The sequence below is a fragment of the Leptonychotes weddellii genome, chromosome 10 (assembly GCF_054177405.1).
Source record: "Leptonychotes weddellii isolate Sample4059 chromosome 10, ASM5417740v2, whole genome shotgun sequence".
Taxonomy (NCBI): domain Eukaryota; kingdom Metazoa; phylum Chordata; class Mammalia; order Carnivora; family Phocidae; genus Leptonychotes; species Leptonychotes weddellii.
The window spans coordinates 20,886,301-20,904,456 of NC_138378.1; the positions used below are offsets into that span (position 1 = coordinate 20,886,301).

Here is an 18,156-nt window from a genome sequence, read left to right on the forward strand (position 1 = left end):
CAAGTATAGAGTTTAAAAATTTCAAGACCCTGCATCATCTGACCCCCTCCCCTCCCCTCCTGTCTCCCAGGCTCACACACTGGGCTTCTTGGTGTTCCCCAAACACCAGCTGCCTCCTGCTTCTCACACACTGCTGCCTCAGCCTGGAATGCCCTTCTCTTGTCTCCCTGGGGAGTCCTCTCTTCCTCCAATATGAGGAGGAGCAGCTAGTTGATGCTCTCTTTGCTGGGCTCCGGGGTCACACTGTGTGTTCAGAGTGTGTCTTCCCTGGAGAAGGTGAGCTCTGCTCTCCCAGCTCTAAGAGGAAGCCTATCACACTAGATGTTAAATGAGTGCTGAAGGGTGACTGGTGGACATGGGGGCAGGACAGGATCCAGCCTGTGACCCTGTGGCTCTCTCCTGTCTTATCCTCTTTCCCAGGTGCCTTATTTGGTTTGGGGACAGACCAGCTCATGAGGTGGTCCCGTTACTGGTATGATAAATAGTGGTTCGAGAATAACATGCACAGTTTCAAAGAAGAACAGAAGGTCATCCTCAAGCTGCAGTGTGAGGGGAAGGTTGTTATCTACTGCTGGCATGTTTTCCAACCTGTTCAGCCCCCTGGAGGCCCCGGGAGCTGACAGGTAGTCAAGGGGACCATGGAGCGTCAGAAAGGGGACCCCAGATATAGATCTGCTGCTAAATAAAACTATAGCTTATTTCTCTCATTGGATTCCTGGTGGTATTAGAGGACTACATTCTATTCCAGATTCTTAAGAGCACTATATATATATATCACCAATAAATATATATATAACCAATAAATATAATCAAATGAAAAATGGAAACAAGCAAACCCTAAAGTTGAGAACAAATCAAATGGATCTAACCGTATATCAAATTAATAACACAAGCACCAGAGAAAAGAATTATTTCAAGTTCCTTTGGAACTCAGTACACTGTGTATCCTTTGCAGGATATATTCTGTGTACAAAAAGACCTACAGAGAAATTTTAAACGTCATTCAGTAGATTTATTATAATATTGGTATTATTTTTGAAACTATGATGACTATCATGGAATAAAGTAAATAAGTAATTATATTAATATTATTAGGAGCCAAATACAAAGTCAGACAGGTAGAGTAAAAACCCTGTGACATTAAATTCAAACTGGAAATATCATTATAAGCTCAATTTTTAAGTTATTTTTTATTGTGGCAAAATATACATAACATTTGCCATTTTAACCATTTTAAAGCGTGCAGTTCAAGGGCATTAAGTACACACTGTTGTGCAACCAACACCACCGTGAACTCACGATTTTCCAAATACATTTTCTGCTCTGGCATCTGAACAGTCTAAAAGCCTGAACATACCAGTAGCAATGATGGATCCCGGAACTCAGATTTTGTTTTCTAAACACTTCTTTCCCATGGAAAGATTCCAAGTCTGGACAGGAAAAGTAGAAGGAAAACCCAGACCTCAAAGTTGGGAAGATCTGATCATCAAAAATAGCACTTGTCGTGATGGACTCACAGGGAATACATTAAAAATCCCGAGTCCATAATGAGACTCAGAAATAAAAACAATTTGTTGGCGGAGACTATTACATCAACTGGGGAGGGGGAAGCATTTATCCTGCTTTCTTTGTAGAAACGGTGGTTCAAGGCAATTAAATAGCCTCAGTCAATGAGGGTGTGCAGTTGCTTGGTGTGTAAAACAAATATCCACTACATTCGACCTCCCTGTCTGCCCAATAAGCACACAGACACTAACAAAATGCATATACCCTCATATGACCAGGCACACACGTACCCGCCTCCCCAAGGTTGCTGCAGCATCCCGGCCGGTCTAGCGTGGAGCCATAGCCCAAAAATCCCCAAAGGTGAGAGCAGTGCCCCAGCCCATCGTCATGTTATTCTAGGTACTTGACCCATCATGACATCATATAAACATATTATTTAGAGGAATAACATTATCCACTACAAAAATAGAGTCTTCAAGCATTGGCTGTCCCCAGAGAGAGGTTGGAAAAGAATTGGATGGGAAACTGCTACCTTCTTTTCTACTTAATTTTGTAACCAGGTGCGTGCACTGGTTTCATTTTAAATAAATGAAACCAAAATCTGTGGAGAAAAAAAAAGTTTGAGTGGACAGAAATGTACTTTTAACCACATCACGAAGTTTTCCTGTAGATTCTTTTCTCACGAGGGGCCAGGAGGCTCTTCCTTTCCCCTGTCTGCTTCCTGCCCAGCAACGCTGCACCAGCAAGAGAGGCCCCCATCTCAGAGAGGTGCCCCACACCGGCCTTGGCACACAGTCTTGCCTGTTTTATTCCCGTCCCCATTACACTTGATTTCCAAGCCCTCCCTTGTCTGCTGGGCCCTGGGCTGAATGCCAAGGGGAAGGCGGTTATCCACAAGGCCTCCATGCAGGAATTCACAATGTGACTTGTGTGGTGGGGTCCCTGATACTGGGCTGGCATGAAGAACCCCATGGGGCATCAACCCCTTCTCCTCCAGGGAGGCCACAGGATACACCAAATGTTGCCTCTCCCCTCCCTCTCCTCAGCCTCCAGGGGCGAATCCTGTAGAGCTTAGCAGGTGACCGTGAAGGAGGTGGCCAGCGCAGTGGGGTGCTGGTGAAGTCGGTGACCACAGCTTCCTACCTTTCCCAGTGTTTGGTGTCTGAGTCAGCCGGCCACTTGGCCTTGAGCGTGGGACAGTAATGAAGCCTTCATGGTGGATTTTAGGCTCATGGGCTGCCTTGATGTTCACCTGTGGCTGATGCTTCTGCTCTGGTCAGGAAGGTCTGACTTGAGCGGTTTAGCTGGTTAGAGCTCCAAGAGCCTGCCATCGTTCTTGGGACCCACAGGTGCACCCCTGGACCCCATAAACCCAGGGTATCCATCCAATCAGCTTGGAAACACTTTGAAAGGGCTCTCCAGCCCTCTCGTCCACCAAGATGTTCTGTGACACTTTCTCTGGCTTCAACGAGCGGCCAGTGAGTCTCTTCTGGACCTCCAGGTCATTCTGCGAGTGTTTGTATATGTCCAGGCGTGCCTTCCCTGGAGAAGAGCTCCTCTTTTCAGTGCTCATTGTGCAGCTTTGTGACACGCAGGTTTAACGAGTATTTGCCAGGTGAATGAAGAGCTGGATTAGGGGCAGGGGCAGCAAGCAGCCCATTTTCTCCACAAGGTTTCTATATTTGGAGTTGGGCAGACAAGAGATGGGCCCTTACACAGAGAAGGGAGTTACATCCACTCCAGTACAACTTGTTAAGCCACAGTGCGACAGCAGAAGGCCAGGGAATCAGCCAGCTAGAATGTGAGGCTAGTCTTGGCCTGCCACGAGCCTTAGACTCTTGGAGCTGCCAGGTAGGGCTGGAATACTCAGATCTAGGAGAGATTATGACAGGAAACCAAGATAGGAGGTATAAGAGTGATGTATGGATTATCAGGCACTGGATAAAAGCCTTCCCTGATTCCCTCACCTCAACAACTGGCAGTAATTAGGAAGAACCAAATTTGAATACAAGTTCTCATCTCCCTCCCCGCCTCCACACACAAGGCCATGTGCTGAGATCAGAGAGCAGCCACTCTCAGTGGGACACGATGCACCGCGCTAGCGGGGAAACGCACTCTCCTCGGACCCGACTCATTCACCTTTTTACCTCCAAGCCTTCCCACCTGTGTCAAGCTTCGGGCCTCACGAAGGCATATAAGAAGCTGCTAACATTGGTTAACAAAGGACTCAGAAGGAAGATCACCATGTCCACACCGTGACAGGTTACCCATATAAACGAACTGGGTGAGACCCATGGGACCCGGGAGCACAGCTCTACCTTCTCTGGAGGAGCCTCCCTCCTGAGCCTCCCCTCCATCGGGGTCTAGGCAAACCCGGGTTCCAGCAAGGTAGACGGGAGGAAATTCCAGGGCCCCAAATAAGACCCTATGTTCTTCATGTTCTAAGTGTGGTGAGCAGAGCTGAGCTTGCACTCCTTCCCCACTGTGCTGGAGGATCACACAGGGGACGTCGCTGCTTGAGGCACAGACAGCCCGGCTCTTCGGCCCCCCCGCCTCCGCGCGCCACTGCCCCTGCTCTTCCGACCCCTCGCCCCCGCGCGCCACTGCCCCTGCTTTTCCAACTCTCAGCCTCCGCGCGCCACTGCCCCTGCTCTTCCCAACCCCTGCCTGTTCTTCCGGCCCCCCGCCTCCGTGCGCCCCTGCCTCCTTGTGCCACAAACCCCCGCTCTTCAGGGCTAGCGTTTGCACGGAGCTCAGCTGCTCCCTTCCCCGGGCCTGGGGAGTGAACAGGTGGTCAGTGGTCACGGGGTAGGAGGTGAGGTAGTGCGGGCTGGGGGTGGGGGGACACAACGCATGAAGGTGTCCCCTGTCCAAAGACCAATTCAACAACCAGCTGGCTGAAAAGGGACCTATTCATGGGCTGAGAGGAGGCCTGCATGCAAAGTCTTAGCCTGGGAGTTGCCCTGATGCTTTTGTGGGTGAAGTATCCCCACCCCCACAGGTGCTTCTCAGGGGCCCCAGAGCTGGAGAGGCTCTGAGGTTGCTCACCACGGCGCTGCATCTGCATAGCCTGCTTTCACCCGCAGGCTGTCTGCCTCGTTTGACCAGTGCTTCCAGATGGGCCCCGAAGCTCCTCATGAAGCTGGAGACCATCTCCAGAGCTCCTGGGCTCTATCTCCTCCCTGACTCCTTTCTCTACTCCGATGAAGTCCAGCCTCCTCTGTGTGAGAACATGGAGGTCAAGCGGCTAGTGGTCTGTGCTCTTCTCCACAGGCACCAACGCTGGGAGACCCAACCCAGGCCAGCAGGCCAAGGAGGAACTATTTCAGCTGATCCCCAGGCCGCAGCAAAACTCCAAGACCTGCCCACGCCAGTCCTGCACTGAACAGTGCGGGACTCGGGGAGTCTGCAGTCTTCGAGCCATGGGCACCACACTGTGTCCCGGGGTGGGGGGGGTGAGGGTGGTGAGCAGGGCTGGCCTGTGAGCCCCAGTGCCCTCCTGACTTCCTGTCTCTGCAGAATGAACCAGGCCCCGTTTTTAGGTTCAGGGAACACGGGCAACAAACAGAGCCTACGGGCACATAAAGGACCCAAGAATGCCCGTGAGCTGGCAAGAATATCCAGGCGCTGCTGAAGCCTCCAGATGTAGTGTGGACTGCAGGGGTCTTGAGCCAAGGCGGACAAGGGCAACTTTCATCAGGTGGTGTGATTGGCGGAGGCCCCAGGCCTGGAGCGGACAGACCTTGGCTTTTTGGTGTAAATGTTGATCTTGCCGTCACTCTACCGCCTGTGATTGTGCGCTCCCCACCACCCTTGCTAACATACAACCAATTTTTCCTTCCCTACCTCATGCTAGGCAGCTTTTCTACCTTTAAGCTGCTGCTAGTCCCAAGTAGGGAAGCAGAGGAGGCAAGGTAATTAGGTTGTGCTCTGGTGATCCTTGTTCTAACACGCCAAGTTCGGAGACTTGTTGAGAGAATGGGGTGCTGCTCCCACCAGACCCAGGCACTCCCCAGGAACAAGAACGTGGCCCAGACTCTGGCTCAGCTCTTGTCCCCTCCTACTCTCAGGACTTTCTGGCCTGTACCAGCCTCTAGCAAAACAGATGAGGAAGAGGTGGGAGGAGAAAATTTTGTGAAAGGAGACCTCTGCGCTCAGCTCTGACCTTTTCCCTCAGGGTTCTAGTGACCAACTTCACCGTCCTCAAGTACATCCACAAGACCTAGTTGGTCAGGGACTTTTCCGAACCACCGACTCGCTGTGGCATGTGATGAGGAGAAGGAGAGGAAGCTCTGGCCCGATGCCCTTAGGCAAGGTTGGGTCTTGTCTGGAAGGTCCACACTCTTCTCTAAGCTAAAGAACTGGAGGCGAAGGACCAAAAAGTAAGGAACCAAGAGAAGTCCTGTTTGTCCTTGAGAACTCCGAGCACAGAAAAGGCCAGGTGAGGATTCTCAGTCACAGAGAAACTGACTAGAGGTGGCGCCCAGAGCCCAGCATCTCTGGGGCCCCAGATCTAGTTCTGGGGGAGGGGGTTCTAAACTGCAACTTTTTACTAAGCATCTGTTGCGGAGTCCCATACCATGAGTTTTTGAAACAAAACTTTGGCTGTGGTGAACAGCCCCCCCATGCGCTCTGTGTGATGCGATGGAATACGAGGGGCCTGAACCCTGAGTAAGTAGGTTTGGGGGAGTGGAGTGCTGCTCTCAAACCCCCACATTCTTAACTGGGCCTTAACTCCATCCTCAGGCTTAGGAAATTCCAGATTACAGTTGAAGGGCCAGAGGAAGGCCAAGCCCAGCTTCTTTAAAGAAAACTGTTCTCGGGCGCCTGGGTGGCTCAGTTGGTTAAGCGACTGCCTTCGGCTCAGGTCGTGATCCTGGAGTCCCGGGATCGAGTCCCGCATTGGGCTCCCTGCTCGGCGGGGAGCCTGCTTCTCCCTCAGACCCTCCCCCCTCTCATGTGCTCTCTGTCTCTCTCATTCTCTCTGTCTCAAATAAATAAATAAAAAAAATCTAAAAAAAAAAAAAGAAAACTGTTCTCTTAGGCTTCGAAGAAGTTGCCAACAATGTCTTAAGCCAGTGAACGAGGTTCAGTCCAGGGTGCCTCCACCAGGGTCAGTCCATAAGTGACGAATTCTGCCATTGTCTATCCTCTTTATTGGCTTGACACGTGGCTGGATTACAGGGGACCAGAGTTGGTCCCCGTTGGTATGCCCAGGAAGGGACGCCAAGGGCATTCACCCAGAGCAGAAGGGGGATGAGGCCAGATGGAGTGTCTGAACTCCAGAGACCGACTAGCCAAAGGTCAACTCTGTTTTTGAAGCCCTAGAACTTGTTTTAAGTCAAGAACATATGATGGTTCTCATTATCCATGAGTTCAAATCTAGATTCCAAGGCCCTCTATAATCTCCCTCCTCCCCATCCAACCTCAGCCCCAGCACGCTCTGCCACAGGCCGACCCATCTCACCAACAAGATTAGCAACCCCGCCGGACTCCTCCATCCTTCAACGGTCAGCTCATGCCTTCCTTCCTCGGTCCCCGGAATTTCTATGCACTTCTTGTCAGCACAGAGAACGGTCTGTGACTCATTGATGAGTGTTCTTGCCAACTGGACTCAAGCTCCCTGTGGACGGGGGCTTTGTCTTGTTGCCTTCTGTCAGAATGCAGGCAGACAGCAAATTCATGCCACCTGACAGGAATCTTTAGCAAATCCTTCCTTCGCAGATGCCCTGCTGTGCTGCGGCGGCCCAGTGACGAAGTGGAGACAGTAGCAGGGAACAAAGGCAGAGATGCGGGGTTTATTGTTGGCGGGGAGGAGAAAGATTCAGTGAGGTGCTGGGATAATATATTCGAGACAAGAGGCAGCAGACGCCCCTTGGCCAGAGCGAAACTCCTCTAGGTGACTCTGTGGGCCACAGGCAGCTGTGACTTGCCTCATTCCCATGTGAGCCGGGGCCTTTCCCCAGCCTTGCAGGTTTCCTTCCCTCCTCCTTGGGCCACGACAACCATTTGTCCGTCCGTGTAGTCCCAGGCTGGCCCGGATCCTGCCCTGACTGTGGCTGCTATCTGGAGATGGCTTGGGTAGTGCTGGGGCTGGGGCACAGCGGGACTGGCCCTGGGGATGTCAGACTTTGAGTCAGGGACTCGTCCAACTTGCGGGTCTCGGCTTCCAGGACGGTGGCCTCAGGGGCCTGGGCCACGGCCAGCAGTGAGTGGGAGAGGCTGTGGTGCAGGCCCGCTAGCTCACGGCTGGTCTGCACCGAGCGAGCAATGTAGTCCTGCCTCTGCTTCCGCTCCAAGGCCAGCTGGGCTCGCAGCAGGGCCACCTGGGGCGGGGGGGGAACCAAGAGTAATTAAGGGCCTTGAAGCTGCCCCAAGTCCCCCCCTGCTCCGCTCTTGGGGCTCTTGGGAGAGAGCATTTGAATCAACTACCACACACAAATCTCAGGATCAGGCTCTAGGGTGTTTGGGGCGAGGGCCCTTGGGAGTCACTGGAAATCCAGTGATTCTCCACCCTGGCTGCATAGGAGACTCAAGTAGGGACCTTAAAAACAACAGCAACAACAGAACTACTCATCCACTTTACTGAGGGATCATTTATATGTAATAAAGTGCCGGGATTTCAAGTGCACATTGTGATGAGTTTGATCATGTACATACGCACTTATAACCGCTATTCCGATCAAGATACAGAATATTTTAATCACTGCAGGAAGCTCTACTGTGCCCCTCTGGGAGCTTTTGATAAATACTCTGACTTAATTAGACTGCGGTGAGGCCTGGGCATCAGTATTTTTTCAAAGCTCCCCAGGTGGTTCTCATGTGCAGCCAGGGTTGAGAATCAGTGATGAGCCCTTGTTTCTTGGATGAGTACACTGAGACTACCAGGAGGTGGTTACTGGGCGCTCAGGGCAGGGCCAGGACTAAGGTGAGGCAGAGAGGAGCCTGGCGTGTAAAATTTAAGGAGCGACTCCAGGTCGACAGTGAGCATCTCCTTAAATTCTCACCCTGTGTGCCTCCCTTGCCTCACCCTAGTCCGGGCCCCATCTCAGGGCTGCTTCGTATGAATTCAAATTAATAGCCGAGTCTAGCTGCATAGTCAGGCTCTGCCAGCAGTGACTGTTAGTCTCTGAAACGGGCTCAGAAATAGAAATCCCACAGTTCTTATGACTCCCGGGCCTTGGGAGACAGGGTGAGCCTTCAGGTGAGGCCTATGAGGCAAGAAGGCCCTCGATCCTGGCTTTCTCGGGGGGGCGGCTGGAGCCGAGCTCTGAGGTATGGATCTTGGTGCTGGCGGCGCAGGCTACCCTGCCTGGTGTGTCGGCGACAGTCCTGCGTGCAGGGTGCATGTGAGGGCAGAGGAGGCCGGATGCTTGTGTCTGCTTTCCTCTGACCTCCCAGAATCTTCCGTCTGCCCCTCAACCCCCTTCCTTCTCCTTTTCCTTCCTAGGTAGGAACCTGGCAGTCTGGGGTCTAAAGCATGCTTTCTTCCTCGCTCCTACCCTAAGCAGATGGGAGGTTGAGTTGGGACTGGGCTCTTCTTGCCTCCCACACAGACTGAAGTTCTCTGAGGGAGGAACTATTTCCCGCCTCCCCGCTGGAAGGGCACAAGGGGTCAAGCACACAGCAGACACTCACGCCTTGTTGCCTGACTGCAAGGGAGGGAAAAGGGGCTTAGAAAGCTGATCCTTCTAGAACATACCTCTTTCTGCAGTTCAGCAATGTGCTTGGCATCTGAGGAGCCCTTCTGTCCTCCCCTTCCATCCTATGGAAGACAAATGCCACTCCTATTGGAATAGGCCTTCCCGCCCTGGGGGTTCTATAGGCATCTTCAGCCAGCTCATCCCAATCCTGGAGGCCAAGGTAAGGGCTATGGGCCAGAAGTGCCCGAAACCAGACTGGACTCCATAGGGTACCTTGACCCTTGGGCAAGGAAGCCCAGGAGGGCCCAAGCCAGCCTAGTGGATGACGCCCATGGAGACCTGATGCTGAACATCCAAAAGGCTTGGCTTTTGGCATTGGCTTCTTTGAGTCACCTTTTCATTTACAGAAGTATGCCACACATCTGCCTTGTGCCAGCCCTGGGCTGTGAGCTAGGGATGCAGAAAGGAAGTAAGACGAGGTGCCTGCCCTTGGGAAGCTTTCATAAAGGAAGGGGAACGGAGAGCTGGGAGATGCTCAGCCACCAGAAGCAGTCTCTCCCGGACAGGCTGCAGCACTGTTTATTGATGGGCATAACCCAGCTAAAAGAGTGCTGGTTTGGGGAGTCTTCCCCCAATTCCTTACCCCAAAAAGGGAGTCTAGTCCCAGGAAATACCATGGACTCTAATCTTGTAAATTCAGTACTACAAGGGAGGAGATCCGAGAGGCCCACAAAGCTGCTATCAGGATCGTAGGCACATTAGGTTCTGGCAAGCACCACCCAACACCCATTCGCCTGGGATTCTGACCAGAAGCCTGATGAGCCCCGCTCCTGGATGAGCCTGAGGCCCTGGTCTGGAAGCAGGGAGGTTACACATCAGGGAAGGCCTTCTGAGCTCCTGAGAAGGTAGGGCTGCAAGCCGTGACTCCATCCCCACCGAGGATGGGCCTCCTTCCTGGGTCAGGGACAGACTGAGCTTCGCAGAAGCCAGCCAGGAGGGGGCTCCCCGGATCGGCTCACATGGCCGTCTCCCCCTGTGAGGTAGCCTGGGACAGGCACTGCAGGGGGCTGTTTCTGGGCCCGGATGTGGGCTCTCTGGAGGCTACAGTTAAGCCAAAGAGGCAAACCTGCTGTGTGGGGGGTGAAGCTGTGGCTTCCCTGACCTCCGGGACGCTGGGCCTCGATGCGCGCATGGAGTCCCTCTTCAGCTTCCTGCGCTCGCGCTCCACCTGCCGGGATGCAGGTGAGAAGTCAGGGTTTGGCTTGGCTCTGGGGCTGGAGCAGAACTGCCTTTTGCGAGAGAAGGCCGGTGTGGGCTCGGCTGCGGGTGTAGGTGTGAGCAGGGGACAGCAACCACGAGAAGCTAAACTGGGAGGAGGAGGGCGCAGGCCAGAGCAGCCCTGAGAGCAGAGACGCTGCTGGGGCGGAAGAGGTAAGGCCCGCCTCTCAGGCCTTCCGAGCAGGCGTAGCAAATGCTTTCTGTAGTATTTTGGGCTTTGCAGGCCACCAAATCTCTGGCACAACTATTCAACTGCACTGTTGCAGTCTCTCACGAACATTGCTTTTCAGCAAAAGGCAGTGCTGGATGTGGCCACTGGGCTACAGGTTAGCACTCTGCTCTGGGGGCTACATGAGAAGTGGAGATGCCTGCGCACCGGACCCCAGACGCGGGAGCTGGGGACAGGAGAGAGGACTCACCTGCTCCAAGGTGACCCGCAGCTGGACGTTGTGGCGCTGGAGCCTGCTCCGGTCAATCTCCAGCTGCGCCACGGCTTCCTGCAGGTGTTCCAGCCTTTGTCCCCAGAGCTGCCTCTCCTCCGTGCCGAGACCAGGCTCAGCCTCTACTCCTGACACCTGCAGGACAGACCTGGGACTCGCACCTGGCCAGCCCCTTAGACGGATGGGGAACCGATAGAGGACAAAGGGACCAATCTGGCAGGTCTGAGCTTCAGGGACCCAGTTCCCAAAGGAGGGGAACAAGCCCCTGGAAAGAAGCTTCCTTCTGGCCACGGTTCCCACCAGGCCCCCAGGTCACCTCTTCCAGCTGTGCACGTACCTCTTCTCTGGGCCCCCGTTCCGCTCTGCTGGTTGAGCTAGGGCTGAGGAGCCGCTCCTTCTCTAGAGCCTGCTTGGTGAGCTCCAACTCATCCTGGGATATCAAGGTGTGGAGCAAATCACACCATGGCAACCTCATATCCAGACCCACACTACCTTCCATCCTCATAAAAATCAGTTAATTTTCTCATCAGGTTATAGTCATTGTTCCTGGATACTCTGAGCTATTCTAGTGCAGAATCTTTATTTTACAGATGGACAAAGCAAAGAAGCAGAGAGGGGTCTATTCAAAAATACATGGTGGGCTAGGACTAAAACCTGACTCGTTTGAGATCTTCCATAAGCTAAGCATCAACCTGGAGCACTGAGGTGTTGTAGAAAGAGCATGGACTCTGGGATCACACAGAGCTGGGCATTCTGTCACTACTTACCGGCTCTATGACCTGGGTCAAGATATGAGCTCGCTCCAAAACCTAATTTCCTCATTTGTAAAATGACCACATGCTCCATGAAGCCAGATCAAGCCTCTGGGGTTAAATCCCTCCTGATGAGTGGGGACCCCAGCGCTAGATATTTTCTAGGCACCGTATGTCTCATAAATGATAATGGTCAAGAAAAGAGATAGATAAGAGGAAGGGAGTGTACATGGGTTTAGGTCGTCTGGGAGACAGGGAGCGCCCAGCAGTCAACAGGCTGTGTTCTGGAGTCAGACTCCCTAGATCTAGTTCTGCCACTGACTGGCCGTATGACCTTGGAAAAGTTACTTGGCCTCTCTGAACTATAAACTGGAGATAATAATTCCTACTTCTCAGGGTTGTTGTGGAAGGAAGCAAGAGTAACCGTGCATGGCAGGGAAAATGCTTAAAATAAGAAATGATAGCACTGCGATGAAGGGCTGCATCTGAAAGATGTTCTTGAGTGTTTGGGGGGGAGTGCAGGGGGACCTTGACCCGAGCTACGATACTGCTCGGTAACCCTCCTGCCCAGCAACAGACCTTGCTTGTTCTGTGCCTATAAGAATGAGCCTAAAAATAGGAAAGGAATTCTACTTATCGAATGCTTCCTTCCTATGCACTTTATATGTATTATCTCATTTCATACTCAAATGGCCCTATGGGGCTGGTACTGTCATTCCCTATTTTATGGAAGAGGAAACCAAGAGTCAGAGAAGTGAAGGCACTTATCTAGGGTCACACAGCCTATAGACTGTAGGATGGTATTGTAAACCCAGGAACTTGACTCCAAAGTTCACTCATGGATCCCGTTCTCTGCATATTGCTCCCAGAAGGTAAGTCCCTGCAGCACTGTGTGTCTCAGATGACGGAGGGGGTTCTCTGGGGCTCAACCCTGGTCAAGGCCCCATGATGTGGAGTCAGTTTCCTGGGAAAAATGGGCTGGGTTCCTCCTGGCAAAAGAGACAATGCCTCTCTATGGCCAAAAGTCAACCTTGCTTTCCTGACTGCCTACTCTGTGCAGGCCTTGTGCCCAGTGCTGGAGAAGCAAAGGGGACTAACACATGGCCCCTGACCTTAAGGTTGAATGCTGTACCCTAAGGTCCACTTCTCTTCTCACTCGATATTCTGCCTAGAGGAGTGCACCCGTCCTTAACTGCTGAGGACCCCAAGTCTCTATCCATAGCATCATCCTTCTCCTTTAGATTACTTTACAGACCTGCCCCCTGGACGTCATCCCCTGCAGGTCCCGTAAGCCCCTCACTCCACTGCCATTCCGTAGTATTCCCGAAACCTGCCATTGAGCAGAAACCTGGGGGTTTGGTTTCCTTCTGCCCTTTCTTCACTCCCCTGTCTCTTAGCCAGTCAACTGCCAGGAGTCCTGTGAGCTTCTAGGCCTACCCCCACGTCACCGTCCACCCTTACTGTCTTAGGTCACCATCTGTCCCGGGACTTTGATGACTGCGTCCTTGTTGGTCTCCCCAGATCTACTGTTGCATTGGATGTGTCACCCTCCCCCACTGCCCCAAACACTTCATCCAGGTCCCACTGGTCACCCAGGTCCTTGACACGACTCAGAAGCCCTGAACGATGGGGCCCCTGCTGCCTTGTCTGTTGCCAATTGCCCCTCTGTGTCCCATTCAGCCTGAAGTCCTTATACAGATGGCCCGTGCTCTCCTCCCTCTTTCCTCTTCCCCAGAAAGCTCCTCCCAGACTTGGGCTTGGCTAATTCCTTACTGGTCGAATCAGATCTAATCTTAAACCCTGCTTTTACTGGTAAGCCTTCCAGGATTTACTACTAGGAAAGGCCGGCTGGGTACCCTCTCTGTGCTCAGAGCACATTAAACTTCCCTAATGAGGCTCTAATTAGAACCAGACACTGCACTCTAATTGCTTATCTGCTAGACTATAAGCTTTATGAGGGCAGGAACTGTAGCTGTCTTATTCTCTCCATATCTCCTCAGATCAGCACAATACCCTGGATTCCACCTATCTCCGCCCTCTGGCACCCTGAGGTGTCACAAGCCCAGGGTGGCACGAGGCCCCTGAGCTCAGCCAGACAGGCTCTGCCCCCCTTGGCCGGTACTACCCGTGGAGTGACTCACCTGCAGCTTCTGCTGTTCTGAGTCCCGCTCCAGAACAGAGGCCTGTAAGAACATGGCTACCTCCTGCAGGCTGCTGACGCTAGCCTTGCTCTGGGCCAGGGACAGCGCCAAGTCCTGGGCCTTCTCCCTCCACTCGATCTCCCTGGCCTCTGTCTGCCTCAGTGCTGCCTGCAATCGCTCCAGCTCATGCTGCAGCCGGGGTCCTAAAGTGTCAAAGTTTGTAGAGGGCTCCTCCGCTGGGGAGGCTGTGTGGTTGTGGGGTGAGTCCTCCAGATTCTTCCTTTGCTGGGCCTCCCTCAGCCCCACAATCTCCTCTTCCTTTTGGGCTAGAGTCAGCTGCAACTCCCTCAGGCTTTCACGAAGGCCCCGCATCTCTTCCTCTTCTCTCTCCCGGCCCAGAGCCTGGTTCTCTTGGATGGCATCTTCTCGGGCCCTCTGGGCCAGAGACTGCTCTAGCAGCTGCCCCTGCCTCTTCTGATGGCTCAGCTCTTCGTCCCTCTGGGCCAGTGCCCACTGGAGCTGCTGCACGGCCTCCTGGTGCTGGAGATCCCGGTCCTGGATCTCGCCTTCCCGCCTCCGCAGGGCCTCCTCCAGCTGCCGGGCCTGCGCCTGGCAGGAGTCCAGGGCAGCCTGCAAAGTGGCCGTGCTGGCCTCCAGGCTGCGGCTCAATTCCGCCTGCCCCAGCAGCCGCTGCTCCTTCTCCTGCAGGGCGGCCTGAGCCTTGGTCAGGGCCTCCTGCAGAGCCTCGGCCTGGTCCCGGGCAGTCTCCTCCCGCCGCTGGGAGGAGCGGCCGGCTGCCTGCAGGGCCTCCAGCTCCTGGTCCCGTTCCTTGAGCATGGCCTCCGCCTGCAGCAGGCGGTCCCGCAGGCCCCTGACCTCCGCCTCGTGCTCCTGGGCCCGCTCGGCACACTGTTGCTGGAGGGCCAGCAGATCCTCCCCCTGCTCCCGAGACTCAGCCCTGAGGGCACCCAACACCTCCTCCAGGGCCTGCCCGCGCTGTCCCTCCACGGCCAGCTCATCCTGGAGCCTTCGCACATGCTCCCTGTGGCCCTCGAGCTCTCCCTGGCGCTCCCGCAGGTCGGCGTGGGCCCGTTCCAGGGCGCTCCGCAGCGCGCTTGCCTTCTCCTTCGTCGTCTCCTCTTGCTCCCGAGCCTGCTGCTGCTGGTGCCGCAGGGCCTCGAGCTCCTGGTCCCTCTGAGCCAGGGCCCTCTGCGCCTCTTCCAGGTGACCCTGAAGCGACTGCTCTTTCAGCTCCGCCCGTTCCCTGGCATCCTGTAGACGCTGCTGCACGACCACCAGCTCCTGCTCTCGCTGGCTCAGGAGGATGCTGGTCTCACCCGCCTTCCTGTGTAGGTCCTGGAGCTCCTGCTCCAGCTGGTCCTTGCGCTCCCTCAGCTCTCCGAGGCGCTCCTGCTGGCACTCCACTTCCTTCTCCTTATCCCGCAAGATCAGCTTCATGTGCTCGAGGCTTCCGCGCTGTGCTTTACCCGGGCCCTTCCCCTCCTCTGCCCGCTCCGGTGTTGGCGGCCTCTTGGAGGCCAGCTCCCGGCCTCGCTCCCTCAACGACAGCTTGATCTGTCCCAGGTCCTCCTCCAGGATCTTGGTCTGCAGCGTCCTCTGGTCTTCCAGGGCCCGGATCCTCTCCGTCTGGAGCAGCATGTCCTGGTCCCTCCTCTCCAGGTCCTGAGCCAGACGCTCCTTCTGCCTCTGCAGCTCCTCGATCTGTTGTCGCTGGCACTTCAGCTCCTGGTCCTTGTCCTGCAGCTCTCGTGCCAGCAGGGTGCCATGGCTCTCCAGCTCGTCGATCTGACTGCTCTGGGCCTGCAGCTCCTGGCTCCTCTCCTCCAGGTCCAGCGTCAGGTGGGTCAGAGCCACCCTCTGCATTTCCCTCTGGCCCTCCAGCTCCTCGATGGCCTTTTGTTGGCACTCCATTTGGTGATGGTTTTCCTCCAGTTCCAGGGCCAGGCATTCCAGAGTAACCAGCTGCTTCTTCAGATCCTGAATCTGTCCTTTCTGGGACTCTATCACTTGGGCCTTCTTCTCAAGTTCGAGAAGCTGATGCTCCAAGATGCTCCTCTGGGTCTCTCGATCCTTCTCGAGCTCTTTGATTTGCTCCCTCTGCACGACCAGCTTCTGTTCCCGCTCTTGGACGGCCAGGGGCAGGTGCTCTAAGACGGACCTGCACTTCTCCAGCTCCTGGATCTGTTCTTGTTGCACGCCTACCTCGTGGTTCCTCTTCTTCAGGTCCAGAGATAGCACTTCCAAAGCAGCCTTCTGCATCTCCCGTTGCTTCTCCAGTTCCTGGATATTTCCCCGCAGAGCCTCCATCTCCCCTTCCCTTTCGGATAGGGTCTGGGCCAGGATAGCTAAATTCTCCTGCAGAGCCTTCCCATGGGCCACCTTCAGCTCGCCCTGTTCCTGCAGAGCCTGGGCTCGCTCACGCTCAGTCTCCACTTCCTCGTTCTTGAGTTTCAGGGCTGAGCGAGCAGTTCTCAGGTCCTCCTCCAGAGCCCCGGCAGCATTGGCCTGAGCCCTGGCTTCCGCCACAGATGCCTGCAGACGTTCCACCTGTCCTGTCAGGTTCTCCTTGGCTACCTGCAGGAGCCCTCGCTCCTTCTGGAAAAGAAGACGAAAAACCACCTTAGGCTACACTTCCCGGATACTATCACCCCAGTGCAGGCCCTTCGGTAGCCCCAGCCCCGTCAAGGAGGGACAAAGAGAACTGGTTCCTTCCACTTAAGCTGATCCAGTAAAAGATCGTCCCTACCGCGTTCCACAGCTCCACTAGGGCCCAGAGGAGAAAGCCTGAGACAAATGAGAAATCCCAGACTCCGGTCCTTCAGGGCAAGGGACAAACTTTTCTGCCTCCCTTCAGGAAAACTCGCTGGGGCCTTCCTAATGGCCCTCAAGGACAGCGAGACAGCCGGGGAAACAGCCCCTTGCTGAAGGATGTCGGGCACTACCCGTGGATGGGGTATGACCAAAGGCCCAGGTGGCTTTGGAGTTACAGCCTGGGCCCTGAGGCCTCCTCCTCCTACCCCGGAGCAGGGTCACCTCACCTGGGCCTCCAGTCCCTGCAGCTCTGCTTGCCGCAGACGACCCTGCAATGATGCCACAGCTTCGTGCAGCTCCGTCAGCTCGGATTCCAGCGAGTTCTGCTTTCCTTCCCACTTGCATTTCTCTTTGGGAAGAGGGGAGGTGGCAGAGCAAGGCCCAGGGTGGAGGGCGGAGGAAAAGAGGGACATGGAGGCAGATGGAGGGTGAGGAACAGAATCAAAGGGGAAGAAGGCCAGGAAGGAGAGAATTACATCCAGTCTCACAGCCACGCCACCCATCTGCCAACTATTCCTGGTTGTCGGGGCTCCTGCGACTCCCACACTCCCGTCCGGAGCCGCCGCCCGGTGCTAGCACTTGCCTAACTGTCCTCCCAACACTGCCCCATCCCGACCACCTGGAGATCTCCAACCCCGGATTCCCGACCGGGGGGAGCCAGATGACACTGGAGGGCCTTTCTAGTCTCTAATTCTATGGCTTGCAGAGGTTCCCAGAGACCACTGTTGCTCTGCTGGCTGCCCCCCATTTCTGCAAAATGCACCAGAACCCAGCTCTGTGCGTGTGGCTCTCAGGGAGCCCTCTGGGATACTTTCAAGACCCAGATCCCCCTCCCCAAGTTGTCCTCTTCTCTTCTACCACAGAGCCTCGGCCCCCAAGACCCGCCGTCTCCTTTCTTTTGCCAAGTAGTCACCACCCATGCCCTTGGCTGTGGCGGGGCGGGCATTCTCCCCAGGTCCCCCCACTTTGCTGTCTCCCAAACAAGCCCATGATCCTTCTGCTGTTGAAGGTGAATAATTTTGACAACATAGCTGGAGATGACAAAAATAAGTAACATGGATAAATGACAAAAGACACAGAATTTTATAACATTCTCACAGTCCTGGCCCTAGATTGCCAGTTTTTTAATACACAGACAGAGAAGGGGGAAGCCTAGGCAGGAACTTCTCTCGGTTCACCCACTCTGTCCCCCTGAATTCCTTCTTCTAGGATGGCCCTCAAAGGCCAAGCAAAGCAGAAAAACAGTTCACAGGGGTCATCACCCCTTTGGAGAGGTCTCTAGGTAGCTACCTATAGTTGGGAGTGAGCAGTGAAGAGTGGCTGCCCCTTCTGGGCTTCCGGCCTCTCCTCTCTCTTCCCTCCAATCTCCCTACCTGCCTTGCGCTTCTCACCTTCCTGGTTCTGGGAGAGCTGTCTCTGCAAATCCTGCAATTCTGTGCAGACCTGACTTTTTTCGGCCTCTGCATCAGCGAGACGCTGTTCCAGCTTCAGAGCCTGCTCACTCAGGTCGTCCTGGGAAAGGAAGGGTGAGGCTAAACTCCAACCTCCTCATCTTCCACAAAGC

General features: G+C 54.6%; 1 protein-coding gene across 12 annotated transcripts in view; it reads right to left on the reverse strand.

Annotated features, from left to right (window-relative positions):
* Positions 1–1,163: 1,163 nt before the first annotated feature.
* Positions 1,164–18,156, reverse strand: part of CEP250 (centrosomal protein 250) — a 53,286-nt gene continuing 36,293 nt past the window's right edge. For 9 of the 12 annotated variants that reach the window (XM_081832840.1, XM_081832845.1, XM_081832841.1 and 6 more), the window contains 8 exons: positions 17,984–18,104; positions 16,820–16,941; positions 13,761–16,376; positions 11,205–11,297; positions 10,847–11,002; positions 10,276–10,377; positions 9,209–9,271; positions 1,164–7,832 (listed from right to left, as the gene is read on the reverse strand). In XM_081832840.1, coding sequence (XP_081688966.1) covers positions 7,569–7,832; positions 9,209–9,271; positions 10,276–10,377; positions 10,847–11,002; positions 11,205–11,297; positions 13,761–16,376; positions 16,820–16,941; positions 17,984–18,104 — 3,537 coding nt within the window. In that variant the 3' untranslated portion in view covers positions 1,164–7,568. The remainder of the gene's footprint in view (positions 7,833–9,208; positions 9,272–10,275; positions 10,378–10,846; positions 11,003–11,204; positions 11,298–13,760; positions 16,377–16,819; positions 16,942–17,983; positions 18,105–18,156) is intronic. The other 3 variants (XR_014149100.1, XM_081832843.1, XM_081832847.1) reach the window with 3 other exon arrangements.